This window comes from Lucilia sericata, unplaced genomic scaffold, assembly GCF_015586225.1.
Source record: "Lucilia sericata isolate MDLA Ls3-8-SP2 unplaced genomic scaffold, ASM1558622v1 Contig000536F_arrow, whole genome shotgun sequence".
In the NCBI taxonomy this organism is placed as follows: Eukaryota; Metazoa; Arthropoda; class Insecta; order Diptera; family Calliphoridae; genus Lucilia; species Lucilia sericata.
The window spans coordinates 155,474-168,708 of NW_023994546.1; the positions used below are offsets into that span (position 1 = coordinate 155,474).

The following is a 13,235-nucleotide window of genomic DNA, read 5'->3' on the forward strand; positions in this document are numbered from 1 at the left end:
ACACACGCAGAGAAAAAGCAGAAAGTTATATGGGTTGATTGCTATATAAAATTTATGGAATACGAAGGCAGTTCTCGAATTGTTTTCAAAGACACTTTTATTATATTCAGTTGAAATTTTCTTTAGCTGTCCATGTTCGATGGACCATTTTGGAGTAACATTTAAAACATGTTTTAAACCATTTATTTAAGGGCTCGAAGGACCATTCAATATCTATAAAATAATGTAAGGTTTGTAGATCTATTATTGAGCAACAACTTGAGAATTAAAAAAATTTGCAATTTTTATGAAATGTTGCATTCGAAGGACCATTTCGTTGTTATTTTAATTATTTATATTAGGGCTCGAAGGACCTTTCAATTTTGATAGAGTTTTGTAAGGATAGAAGAACTATTATTGGTCACCAACTTGGGAATTAGTCGAAAAAATGTGCAAATTTTGAAAATTTCTCATTCGAAGGACCATTTTTTCAATATGTTTATTCTATAAACCTTGGACATGATCATTTTAAAGGTAATTTTTTACTGTTTGTTCAATTTCTGAGGCGTTATGTAAGATTCGAAGAACTATTATCGTCCAACAACTTGGGAATTAGTTTAAAAATGTGGGAATTTTGAAAATTTTGTATTCGAAGGACCATTTTTTCAAGATATTTGTACAATAAACTTTTGATATGAACATTTATTTATTTTTGTTACTGTTTGTTCGAAGGACCATTTCATTAAAAAAAAACTAAAAGCTGATTTTAATTATTTATTTTAGAGCTCGAAGGACCATTTAATTTCCATAGTTGGTCATCAATTTGGGAATTAGTGGAAAAAGTCTGCTAATTTAGAAAATTTTGCAATTCGAAGAATCATTTTATTGTAATTTTAATTATTTATTCTACGGCTCGTAGGACCATTGAAGTTCTGTATGATAAGTAAGGTTTGAAGAACTGTTATTGGTTAACAGTTTGTGACCTGCTGTGGGTTAGTGGTTAGTGTTCTAGTCTGGTAGACCGGAGGTGGTGGGTTCGTTTCCACGGAGGCGCACAACAGGCCCGGGGTAGAGGCATAGGGTGTATTTCTTCGGATTTCGATGGGACAGACAGGAAGCCGGGCAAACGAACGAAGACAAAGAACCGAACTAAACGACGAACGAAAAGAATGAAAAAGAAAGAATAAAACGAACGACGAACGAACGAAAGAAAAGAAGAACAAAATAACGAACGAACTAACGAAACGACGAACTTAAATACCGAACGAACTAAATCTAAAATAACTAACGAACTAATTAACTAACTAACTAACTAACTAACTAACTAACTAACTAACTAACTAACTAACTAACTAACTACAACTAACTAACTAACTAACTACTAACTAACTAACTAACTAACTAACTAACTAACTACTAACTAACTACTAACTAACTAACTAACTAACTAACTAACTAACTAACTAACTAACTAACTAACTAACTAACTAACTAACTAACTAACTAACTACTAACTAACTAACTAACTAACTAACTAACTAACTAACTAACTAACTAACTACTAACTAACTAACTAACTAACTAACTAACTAACTAACTAACTAACTAACTAACTAACTAACTAACTAACTAACTAACGAACTAACGAACTAACTAACTAACTAACTACGAACTAACGAAGAACTAACGAACGAACTAACTAAACGAACTAACTAACGAACTAACTAACTAACTAAACTAACTAACTAACTAACTAACGAACTAACTAACTAACTAATAACTAACTAACTAACTAACTAACTAACTAACTAACTAACTAACTAACTAACTAACTAACTAACTAACTAACTAACTAACTAACTAACTAACTAACTAACTAACTAACTAACTAACTAACTAACTAAAACTAACAGTTTGTAAGAAAGTTAAAATTTTAAAAAATTTGCATTCGAAGCAGCTTTTTTACAGATATTTATGGAATAAACTTTTCACATGAACTTTTTAAGTTCGAAAGTCCATTTTTAACAAATAGCCCTTTACCGTTTGCCCTCCTTGTTTAACAGATAAAAGTATTTATGTTCATTTTATAACAAATATTTAAAATAAATTGTTGTAGTATGTAATTTATTAAATGTTTAAAAATACTTTAAGGACACTACATAAACACATACAAAGCAACAAAGAGTCGCTACAAAGGGAACCTAACATACATGATAACATGCACTTAAAAACCTAAATTCAAACATTAATTATCCATTAAAATAGCTTTAATATAAAACTTCTATTGGCTTTGACTGCCCATACATAATACGACCACACACACATTACTTTAACATATTTTTTTTAGCAAATATGTATAAAAATGTGTTGCCTACTTTCCATTCAAATTACTATTTGTTCTTTTATGTTGAAAAAACAAAGTTGTAACAAAAACTGCAGCAACAACTCATTGGGGATTTTTAGCCTTGGACAGAACTAATTTGAAAATTGTTACATTGCCTGTGTGTTGTATACATTTCGTTTCAATGTTAGAAATGTTTTATTACAAAATTTTGAAGGTCGTTTCCTTTAGAGTGCTTTTATGTGCGTGTATATATGTGTATGTGTGTGTGGGTGGGTGGGTGTTTTGGTTTGTGGTTGGTCGTTTATTGTAGGTCTAAGTAAAGCAGGAGCCTAAACAAATTTTAATAAGAAAAGTTTTTTTTGGTTTGTTTCTTTAAACAATTTCACAGAAAACAGAAAATGTTCTTTTTACACAGAAAAACTCTTTAGAGGATTAACTTAATAATTTAAGTATTTTCTTTAATTAAAATTTTAAAGAATTTTCTGTTAAAAGTAGGTTTAAAGCTGTCTGAATTGTTGTTGAAAATAAAGAAGAGAAGATTTATTTTAATATTAAGGACGAAAATGTTTTTCTATATTAAGTCCCAGTTCTTGAATTCTATATTAAGTCCCAGTTCTTGTATTCCGATCTGATGTACATCCTTTTTTCAATCTAATCTAACCTAAATACTAACAGATGTTTAGTAAAATTCTTTTTACTTTTACCACAAATACTCCATTGGACACAGACGCCTAATACTACAGAAGCACACACATATCATTTCATCATTTACCAACAAATACTAAAAAACGAAAAAAATAGCAAAAAGTTTGTAACAAAAATGTTGGTAAAGAAAAAGCCAGAAAATTGATTTTCTATAATAAACAAAAACATGTTAATATACATATAAAACAGTAGTGGGCAACATATACTATTCCTAAGTGTAAAACAACAGAAATCGAAATTCTTGCTAAAAGTATTTGCAAAAACTTAGTCTTCCATCAAGTTTTGGAAGACAACAAACGAAAGTATATTTTGTTGCCTAAATACCAGTGCTAGAAATATTATAAAATACCCATGGCTGGTATAATTGTGCATATTTACATATATATTTGGAACATGCATTACATTTATTTTATTTTCTATTTATCTTGTACATATGTATGTACGTATGTATGTTTTTGCATTTTTCTCTTAAAATGTATACATGTTACAAATTGTTAATACATTCTAACCATAAGTTACTCAATGAACTTAAGAACTGTACAATAACCCTGTGGTTTGCGGTATAAGTTTGAAACTTATCCTCTTATTTTAAACATAAATTATAGTTCGCAAATAAAGCTATTCAAATACTAGAACTGAACTAGAACTGAGCTAAAGCTGGACTAGAACTGAACTAGAACTGAACTAGAACTGAACTAGAACTGAACTAGAACTGAACTAGAACTGAACTAGAACTGAACTAGAACTGAACTAGAACTGAACTAGAACTGAACTAGAACTGAACTAGAACTGAACTAGAACTGAACTAGAACTGAACTAGAACTGAACTAGAACTGAACTAGAACTGAACTAGAACTGAACTAGAACTGAACTAGAACTGAACTAGAACTGAACTAGAACTGAACTAGAACTGAACTAGAACTGAACTAGAACTGAACTAGAACTGAACTAGAACTGAACTAGAACTGAACTAGAACTGAACTAGAACTGAACTAGAACTGAACTAGAACTGAACTAGAACTGAACTAGAACTGAACTAGAACTGAACTAGAACTGAACTAGACTAGAACTGAACTAGAACTGAACTAGAACTGAACTAGAACTGAACTAGAACTGAACTAGAACTGAACAAGAACTGAACTAGAACTGAACTAGAACTGAACTAGAACTGAACTAGAACTGAACTAGAACTGAACTAGAACTGAACTAGAACTGAACTAGAACTGAACTAGAACTGAACTAGTACTGAACTAGAATTGAACTAGAACAGAACTGGAAATGAACTAGAACTGGGTAAATTGAACCCTTTCCGCCTTCAAACTGTCGGGTGTATACTTATGTATTTAGCAAATATTTAAATGGGTTCGTAGCTCTGTGTATATTTTTCTATTACGAACATTTTCTTTAGGCTTCTTTTTATCCGTAAGTATATTATACAGACTTAAAATATTTATCATTAATATATTTTCTTTTTCCATAGAATTCAGTACAATTCTATTTTTTATTTAGTTTATATTGTAGCTTATTGAAAGCCTTTTTGAGGAATTTAGATATTTTGGGTAACATTTTAATAATATTGTATACATATGTATGTATAAATATATTTGTAAGTTAGTATTCTAAACGACATTTAATGGACGAAATCTTGAGCAGTACTCATATTTGGATCCACCAAACATTTATGGAGTGAATAATAAATACTATCTCACCATGTACTCGATCATAATATTTTTGATTTTTTTGTATCAACCTATTTTTGTGAATCTAAAACTTTTTGGCCACTGCCAATAGTTTTTCTTATTTTATATATTTTACTATAAAATGCCAAAAATATTCTTACTTTTATCTATTTGAAATAGTCTAAAGCTAGAGATAATTTATTTGTATACCACAATTAAATTTCAAAATGAAAAATAAATAACTTTTAGTTCTTTTACTCTATGGTGTACGAAAACAAAAAAAAATAAAATAATATAAATTATTTTCAATTCATGAATATTGTTAAAATCCTTTTAATAACAAATAAATTTAAATAAAAACCAAGAAAACTAAATTTAATTTTATTGAGTTTAAATTAAATTGAAAATATAAGAATAATTTAAATCATGTTTGCAGAAAACGAAACGCAATAAAATGCATATATATTATGAATTAATTACGAAATGTAAAGATATGGAAATTAAAAATCTAAATAAATAAAGCATACATTAGGGCTTTTAAAGTAAATAATAAAAATTGCATATGTTTTGTTTATATAATGTAGTTAAGTTTATAGCATACCTTAGGGCTAAAATAGTACATATAGCTAAAGCTACAACTGTTATTTTTATATATAACTTTTAAACACTAACACAACCCGATTTTTTTTTTTTTTAATTTTTTCTCCAAAGGTCTTGGCCATATAACTAAGCAATTAATAAGTTTTTTCTTCAAAATGTTTGTATGTGATTTTTCTTAATTGTAGCCATCATTCATCTACTTAACCTTCTAATGTCAATTTCACTCAATTATTCCCCACAATTACGTATTTCTTTTGTCCTTAACATAACTGATGAGTTAAAAAATCCTTTAAATTTAAAGCATAAACTTAATAAGATTCCTTTGTCCAACATCTTTCAACTCATTTCAGCTGACAAATACAATTTATTTTGAAAATGTAATTCTATGATATTTTTTCTCAATTGTGTAACTATTATGTATTGATTTTCTTCGATTAAATGTATTGAAATAAATCCTTTTTGTTTGCTATTTTTTCTTCTAGTGTTTTCTATTTAATTCTATTTTAAATGTTCATTTTACAATGTTATTTTGAGTGGTATTTTTAATTCGCTTTTCATTTCAATTTTCATCTTTTTTCTTCTTTCGTTTCCTCTATAGATTTTAAAGGGAAATTGTTTTACATTTTATTGTTAGAGTTATGTCTGTGTATTGCTGGTATTAAGCGAAATTTTTATTGATGAAAACAAGTGATGAATAAATGGATGAAGTTGTAAGGAATAAAATACAGAAATAAACTGTGTAGTAATGTTATTTTAAGGAGATAAAATTGTGATGATGTTAAACACAGCACAGGGAATTGCTTTATAACGAAACGCAAACAGAACAGAACTAGAAAAGAACTAGAACAGAACTAGAACAGAACTAGAACAGAACTAGAACCAGAACTAGATCAGAACTAGAACAGAACTAGAACAGAACTAGAACTAGAACAGAACTAGAACAGAACTAGAACAGAACTAGAACAGAACTAGAACAGAACTAGAACAGAACTAGAACAGAACTAGAACAGAACTAGAACAGAACTAGAACAGAACTAGAACAGAACTAGAACAGAACTAGAACAGAACTAGAACAGAACTAGAACAGAACTAGAACAGAACTAGAACAGAACTAGAACAGAACTAGAACAGAACTAGAACAGAACTAGAACAGAACTAGAACAGAACTAGAACAGAACTAAAACGGAACTAGAACAGAACTAGAACAGCACTAGAACAGATCTAGAACAGAACTAGAACAGAACTAGAACAGAACTAGAACAGAACTAGAACAGAACTAGAACAGAACTAGAACAGAACTAGAACAGAACTAGAACAGAACTAGAACAGAACTAGAACAGAACTAGAACAGAACTAGAACAGAACTAGAACAGAACTAGAACAGAACTAGAACAGAACTAGAACAGAACTAGAACAGAACTAGAACAGAACTAGAACAGAACTAGAACAGAACTAGAACAGAACTAGAACAGAACTAGAACAGAACTAGAACAGAACTAGAACAGAACTAGAACAGAACTAGAACAGAACTAGAACAGAACTAGAACAGAACTAGAACAGAACTAGAACAGAACTAGAACAGAACTAGAACAGAACTAGAACAGAACTAGAACAGAACTAGAACAGAACTAGAACAGAACTAGAACAGAACTAGAACAGAACTAGAACAGAACTAGAACAGAACTAGAACAGAACTAGAACAGAACTAGAACAGAACTAGAACAGAACTAGAACAGAACTAGAACAGAACTAGAACAGAACTAGAACAGAACTAGAACAGAACTAGAACAGAACTAGAACAGAACTAGAACAGAACTAGAACAGAACTAGAACAGAACTAGAACAGAACTAGAACAGAACTAGAACTAGAACAGAACTAGAACAGAACTAGAACAGAACTAGAACAGAACTAGAACAGAACTAGAACAGAACTAGAACAGAACTAGAACAGAACTAGAACAGAACTAGAACAGAACTAGAACAGAACTAGAACAGAACTAGAACAGAACTAGAACAGAACTAGAACAGAACTAGAACAGAACTAGAACAGAACTAGAACAGAACTAGAACAGAACTAGAACAGAACTAGAACAGAACTAGAACAGAACTAGAACAGAAATAGAACGGAACTAGAACAGAACTAGAACAGAACTAGAACAGAACTAGAACAGAACTAGAACAGAACTAGAACAGAACTAGAACAGAACTAGAATAGAACAGAACTAGAACAGAACTAGAACAGAACTAGAACAGAACTAGAACAGAACTAGAACAGAACTAGAACAGAACTAGAACAGAACTAGAACTAGAACAGAACTAGAACAGAACTAGAACAGAACTAGAACAGAACTAGAACAGAACTAGAACAGAACTAGAACAGAACTAGAACAGAACTAGACAGAACTAGAACAGAACTAGAACAGAACTAGAACAGAACTAGAACAGAACTAGAACAGAACTAGAACAGAACTAGAACAGAACTAGACAGAACTAGAACAGAACTAGAACAGAACTAGAACGAACTAGAACAGAACTAGAACAGAACTAGAACAGAACTAGAACAGAACTAGAACAGAACTAGAACAGAACTAGAACAGAACTAGAACAGAACTAGAACAGAACTAGAACAGAACTAGAACAGAACTAGAACAGAACTAGAACAGAACTAGAACAGAACTAGAACAGAACTAGAACAGAACTAGAACAGAACTAGAACAGAACTAGAACAGAACTAGAACAGAACTAGAACAGAACTAGAACAGAACTAGAACAGAACTAGAACAGAACTAGAACAGAACTAGAACAGAACTAGAACAGAACTAGAACAGAACTAGAACAGAACTAGAACAGAACTAGAACAGAACTAGAACAGAACTAGAACAGAACTAGAACAGAACTAGAACAGAACCAGAACAGAACTAGAACGGAACTAGAACAGAACTAGAACGGAACTAGAACAGAAATAAAACAGAACTAGAACAGAACTAAAACAGAACTGGAACAGATTTAAAACAAAATTTAGATCAGTTTGCAGTCAACAAGAACTGAATTAGTACTAATCTAGAACTGGTTTGGATCTGAGCTAGAACTGAACTAGGACTAAAATATCAATTGTAAATTATCTATATATTAGTCTATGGCTTGGCTATATATCAGGCTGTAGTGTAATGTATAGATCATCATATGGATCCGTCTGTAGTTTAATGTAAAGATCACACTGTAGTCTTGACTATATATCAGTCTGTAGTCTTAAGTATAAAGCAGTCTGTAGTCGATTGTTTAGATAGTTTTATAGTCTTGATTGTCTTAGTCTTTATTTTGATTTCAAAAATAATTTGTATACCCTACACCACTATAGTGGGGAGGGTATTATGCGTTTGACTATCGATCACTCTATAGTCTTACGTATAGATCACTCTGTAGTCGATTGTTTAGACTACGAATAGTTTTATAGTCTTGATTGTCTTAGTCTTAATTTTGATTTCAAAAATAATTTTTATACCCTACACCACTATAGTGGGGAGGGTATTATGCGTTTGTGCTGATGTTTGTAACACCCACCTTAAAGTATACCAATCGGCTCAGAATCACTTCCTGATTCGATTAAGCTATGTCCGTCTGTCCGTCCGTCTGTCTGTCTGTGTGTCCATGTAAACCTTGTGCGCACTCTGCAGGTCGCAATTTTTGAGATAATTGAAAATGGCTCAAATCGGACCATTATTTTATCTAGCCCCATACAACCGCACCCCCCCAATAGGGCTTTTGACCTCATAATTATGTTAAATGATCTACTATCTCTACAAAAATTGGAACAATTTAGTTTTATATGTCTTAATAATTCTAGTGATTTTCGTAAAGATCGGGCATTATTTGACCCTAGCCCCCATACAAAGTCCTCCTCAGAAAATGACTTGAATGTCCACAACTCACTTATAAATGTCCACAACTCACTTATAAAAACTTACTTATATAGTATCACGATGAAATTTGGCACAAATGAGTTTTATGTAAACATAATCTCAACAATAAATTTTATAGGGATCGGCCCAAGTTTTGCTCTAGCCCCCATATAACCGGACCTTCCGATTTGGTCCTTTTAGCTCATAACTTTGTCGAATATATAACTATCTCTCCAAAAATCGGCAAAACTAAGTTTGATATAATTATAAATAACACTGTCGATTTTTATAATGATCGAGCATTATTTCACCCTATCCCCCATACAAAATCCCCTTCAAAAAATGACTTGAATGTCCACAATTCGATTATAAACACTAGTATCACGATGAAATTTGCCACGAATAGATTTTATATAAACATAAATGTCGGCATTAAATTTTATAAGGATCGGACCAGTTTTTGCCCTAGCCCCCATACAACCGGGCCTTTTAGCTCATAACTACGACAAATATACTACTATCTTCCCAAAAATTGGCACAACTAAGTTTGATATAATTATAAATAACACTGTCAATTTTCGCCATGATCGGAAATAAAAAGTAGCCTATTGCCAGAAATACAGGAATACGCTGTGAAAATTTTAAGAAAATCGGTATAGCCGTTTAGTAGTCTATAACGATCAAACATACAAACACACAAACATATAAACATACAAACAACACACATTCATTTTTATATATGTATATAGATAATTCCCAATAATACATTTTATAAGGATCGGCTCAATTTTCTGCCCTATCCCCATACATCCGGACCTTCGGCCGTTTATCTTTTAACTACGTCTAATATACTACTATCTATCTAAAAGTCGGCACAATATGCTGATGTTTGTAACACTCAAAAATATTTGTCCTTAAGTATACCACTCGGTTCAGAATCACTTTTTGCTTCGATTAAGCTATGTCCGTCTTTATGACCGTGTAAACCTTGTGTGCACGCAACAGATCGCAATTTTGAATATAATTTGTTAAAATGGGTCACATACTATTCTTTGGATCTAATGACGAATGCTGTTGAAAATGATTTAAATCGGTCTTTTATTTCTCCTAGTCAGCATACAATCGTACATGAACATACATTATTTGGAACCTATATAACATTCAACAGAAATGCTTCATTATTGAAATGAATCTCATTTAATATTCGCAATTGATGTAGGGTATCATATGGTCGGCCACGCCCGACTAGAATTTCTTACTTGTTTTTTTTTTTTAATTTTTCTAAGTGTATTTCTACTTACAACATTTTCCCCATTTAGATTATAAAATATTGATGTTTTCAATAAGAAATAAATATATATAATCCCTAGTAAAGATATTTTCTCATAAAATTTGTTTATTTAAGTCTCATAAGATATAATTTTTTTTCTATTTGTTAAGGCAACAAAAAAATATATATATTGTAACTCAAGGTTGTTTTTTCTTTAAACATAAAAATCCCTTCTGTTTTTTTTTTTTTTTTTTCTTTTCGACATCCACAAAATATTTATTTTTTTCCTTATACAATAAACACATTTAATAATAATAATTTTTTTATCTTTACACTTAACTAACCAGCAACTTTTTTCCATGTTTTTTCTCCATTGCAGATAATGAATTGTATTCGGGCACAGTGGCTGATTTCAGTGGCAGTGATCCGATTATCTATAGAGAACCATTACAAACAGAGCAATATGATAGCTTAAGTCTTAATGGTAAGTGGTACAGATAAATATACATATATATTTGTTTCCTACAAACAAGCAAATATATATTTTTGCAATAAAATTATATAAACAGACAATTACGCACACATTTATACATGAAATCCTTATTGTATGCTTTGGTTTTTTTTTCCCTTCCTTTTATAGGGGCGAATTCTACTTTTTCGTGTTTTTTTTTTCATGCATATATTCACATATTTTGTTAAACATATTATTTCATTATTTATTATGATTATTAAAAATTAAACAATAAATTTTTGTGTATGTATGTGTGTGTGCGTGTTGTGCTCTTCTCTTTCCTCTATAATTTATTTATTTATTTGATTTTCTTTTTATTTGTATTACACAAAATACATTACAAATTGTATTTCATACTTTTATACAATTTATATTGCAAAAATATGAATATCATTCTTTTGGCTCATTCGTACGTTCGCTTATTCATTCATTTGATATAATATTCCTTCATTATTTATCACAAATATGTATACATATCTGTATATAAATTTATATGTTTTATTCTTTTGTTATTGTATTTGTGCAATTCTCATACTACTTTATTTACATTAAACTGGCTGTCAAATTTAATAAAAACAAACTTGTTATTTGATACAAAAAAAGGGTAAAAACACTGAAAGAAAATTTTATACCAAATTCGTTGCACAATTTTAGGCGGCATATCAAAATTTCAGCTATAGACCTCTTCCCCCAATTTCTCTCAGTGTTTAACGCTATTTTAACTCATTCCTTTAAACAATACATTTCATGTAGTTATGTTAATAAAAACTTGAATTTATTTGTCATTTTGACAATGTACATAACAAACAACAACAACAACAACATTTATAATAATCAAAAATAAAACAAAATATTTCTTTCCAACTTTATTATCAGTTTAAACAGCCATAAACAAAAGTAGGCAGAATTTATTTATAACATTTATATTTTTATCTATATTTAGTTGCCATAAATACTATATTGTTAATATTTTCCTGCAAACAAGTTTAATATTTCTTAGCTTAAGGATGTCTTTGCCATTCTCTTGTCGCAGTTTTTTTTATCACATTACACCATTTCTAAGTGAATAATAACAACAAGTATCAGTATATAATAGATCTGCCTATAGTCTGCCTAGTCTAAATTACAGATCATTCAATAATTACAGATCACACAATATACTCAACTCTATATCATTATATAGTCTTGAATATACATCATTCAGTAGTCTGCACTATGGATCAGTTTAAAGTCTTCACTACAGATCAGTCTATGGTCTCGTCTATAAACCAGTCTTTACTACAGATTTATCTAAAATCTTGACTACAGATTAGTCTATAGTCTATACTAAAGATCAGTGTGTAGTTTTAACAATAGATCAGTACATAGTCTCGACTATAGATCAGTACATAGACTCGACTATAGATCAATCTATAGTCTAGGCGGTAGACCAGTATATAGACTAGACTGTAGATCATCCTATATACTGGACTATAGACTAGACTATAGATCAGTCTAAAGACTGGACTATAGATCAGTCTAGAGACTGGACTATAGATCAGTCTAAAAACTTGACTATAGAACAGTCTATAGACTGGACTATAGCTGAGAATATAGACTGGGCTATAGGTTAGTCCAAAGACTGGACTATATATCAGTCTATAGACTGAACTATAGATCAGTCTATAGACTTTACTATAGATCAGTCTATAGTCTGTACTAAAGAGCAGTCTGAAGTCTTGATTTCATATCACTCTACAATTTGGATTATAAATCAATCTATATAATGGACTATAGATCAGTCTATAGACTGGAGTATAGATCAGTCTATAGACTGGACTATAGATTACTCTACACTCTGGACTATAGAGGAGATTATAGACTTGATTACAAATCAGACTATAGTTTGAACTGTAGATCTATTTATAGTCTAGACATGAAATCAGTCTATAGTCAGCATATAGATTAGTCTATAGTCGAGAATATAGATCAGTCTATAGTCGAGACTATAGATCAGTCAGTAGTCGAGACTAAAGATCAGTCCATTGTCGTGACTATACATCAATCTATAGTCGAGTCTATAGACCAGTCTATAGTCAAGACTATAGATTACTCTATAGTAGAGAGTGATTTTAAATCAGACTATATTCTGAAGTAAAGATCTGTTTATAGTCTGGACTATACATCAGTCTATAGTCGAGTCTATAGATCGGTCTATAGTCTGGACTATAGATCGGTCTATAGTCTGGACTATAGATCAGTCTATAGT

The 13,235-nt window shown here is 30.6% G+C and overlaps 1 protein-coding gene across 2 annotated transcripts in view; it reads left to right on the top strand.

Annotated features, from left to right (window-relative positions):
* LOC119605936 (semaphorin-1A) overlaps positions 1-13,235 on the top strand; it is a 203,432-nt gene that overhangs the window by 132,098 nt on the left and 58,099 nt on the right. For both annotated transcript variants that reach the window (XR_005231615.1, XM_037959288.1), the window contains exon 4: positions 10,856-10,960. Coding sequence is in view for 1 of the 2 variants with exons in the window: in XM_037959288.1 (XP_037815216.1) it covers positions 10,856-10,960 (105 nt within the window). In the remaining variant the exon portion in view is untranslated. The remainder of the gene's footprint in view (positions 1-10,855; positions 10,961-13,235) is intronic.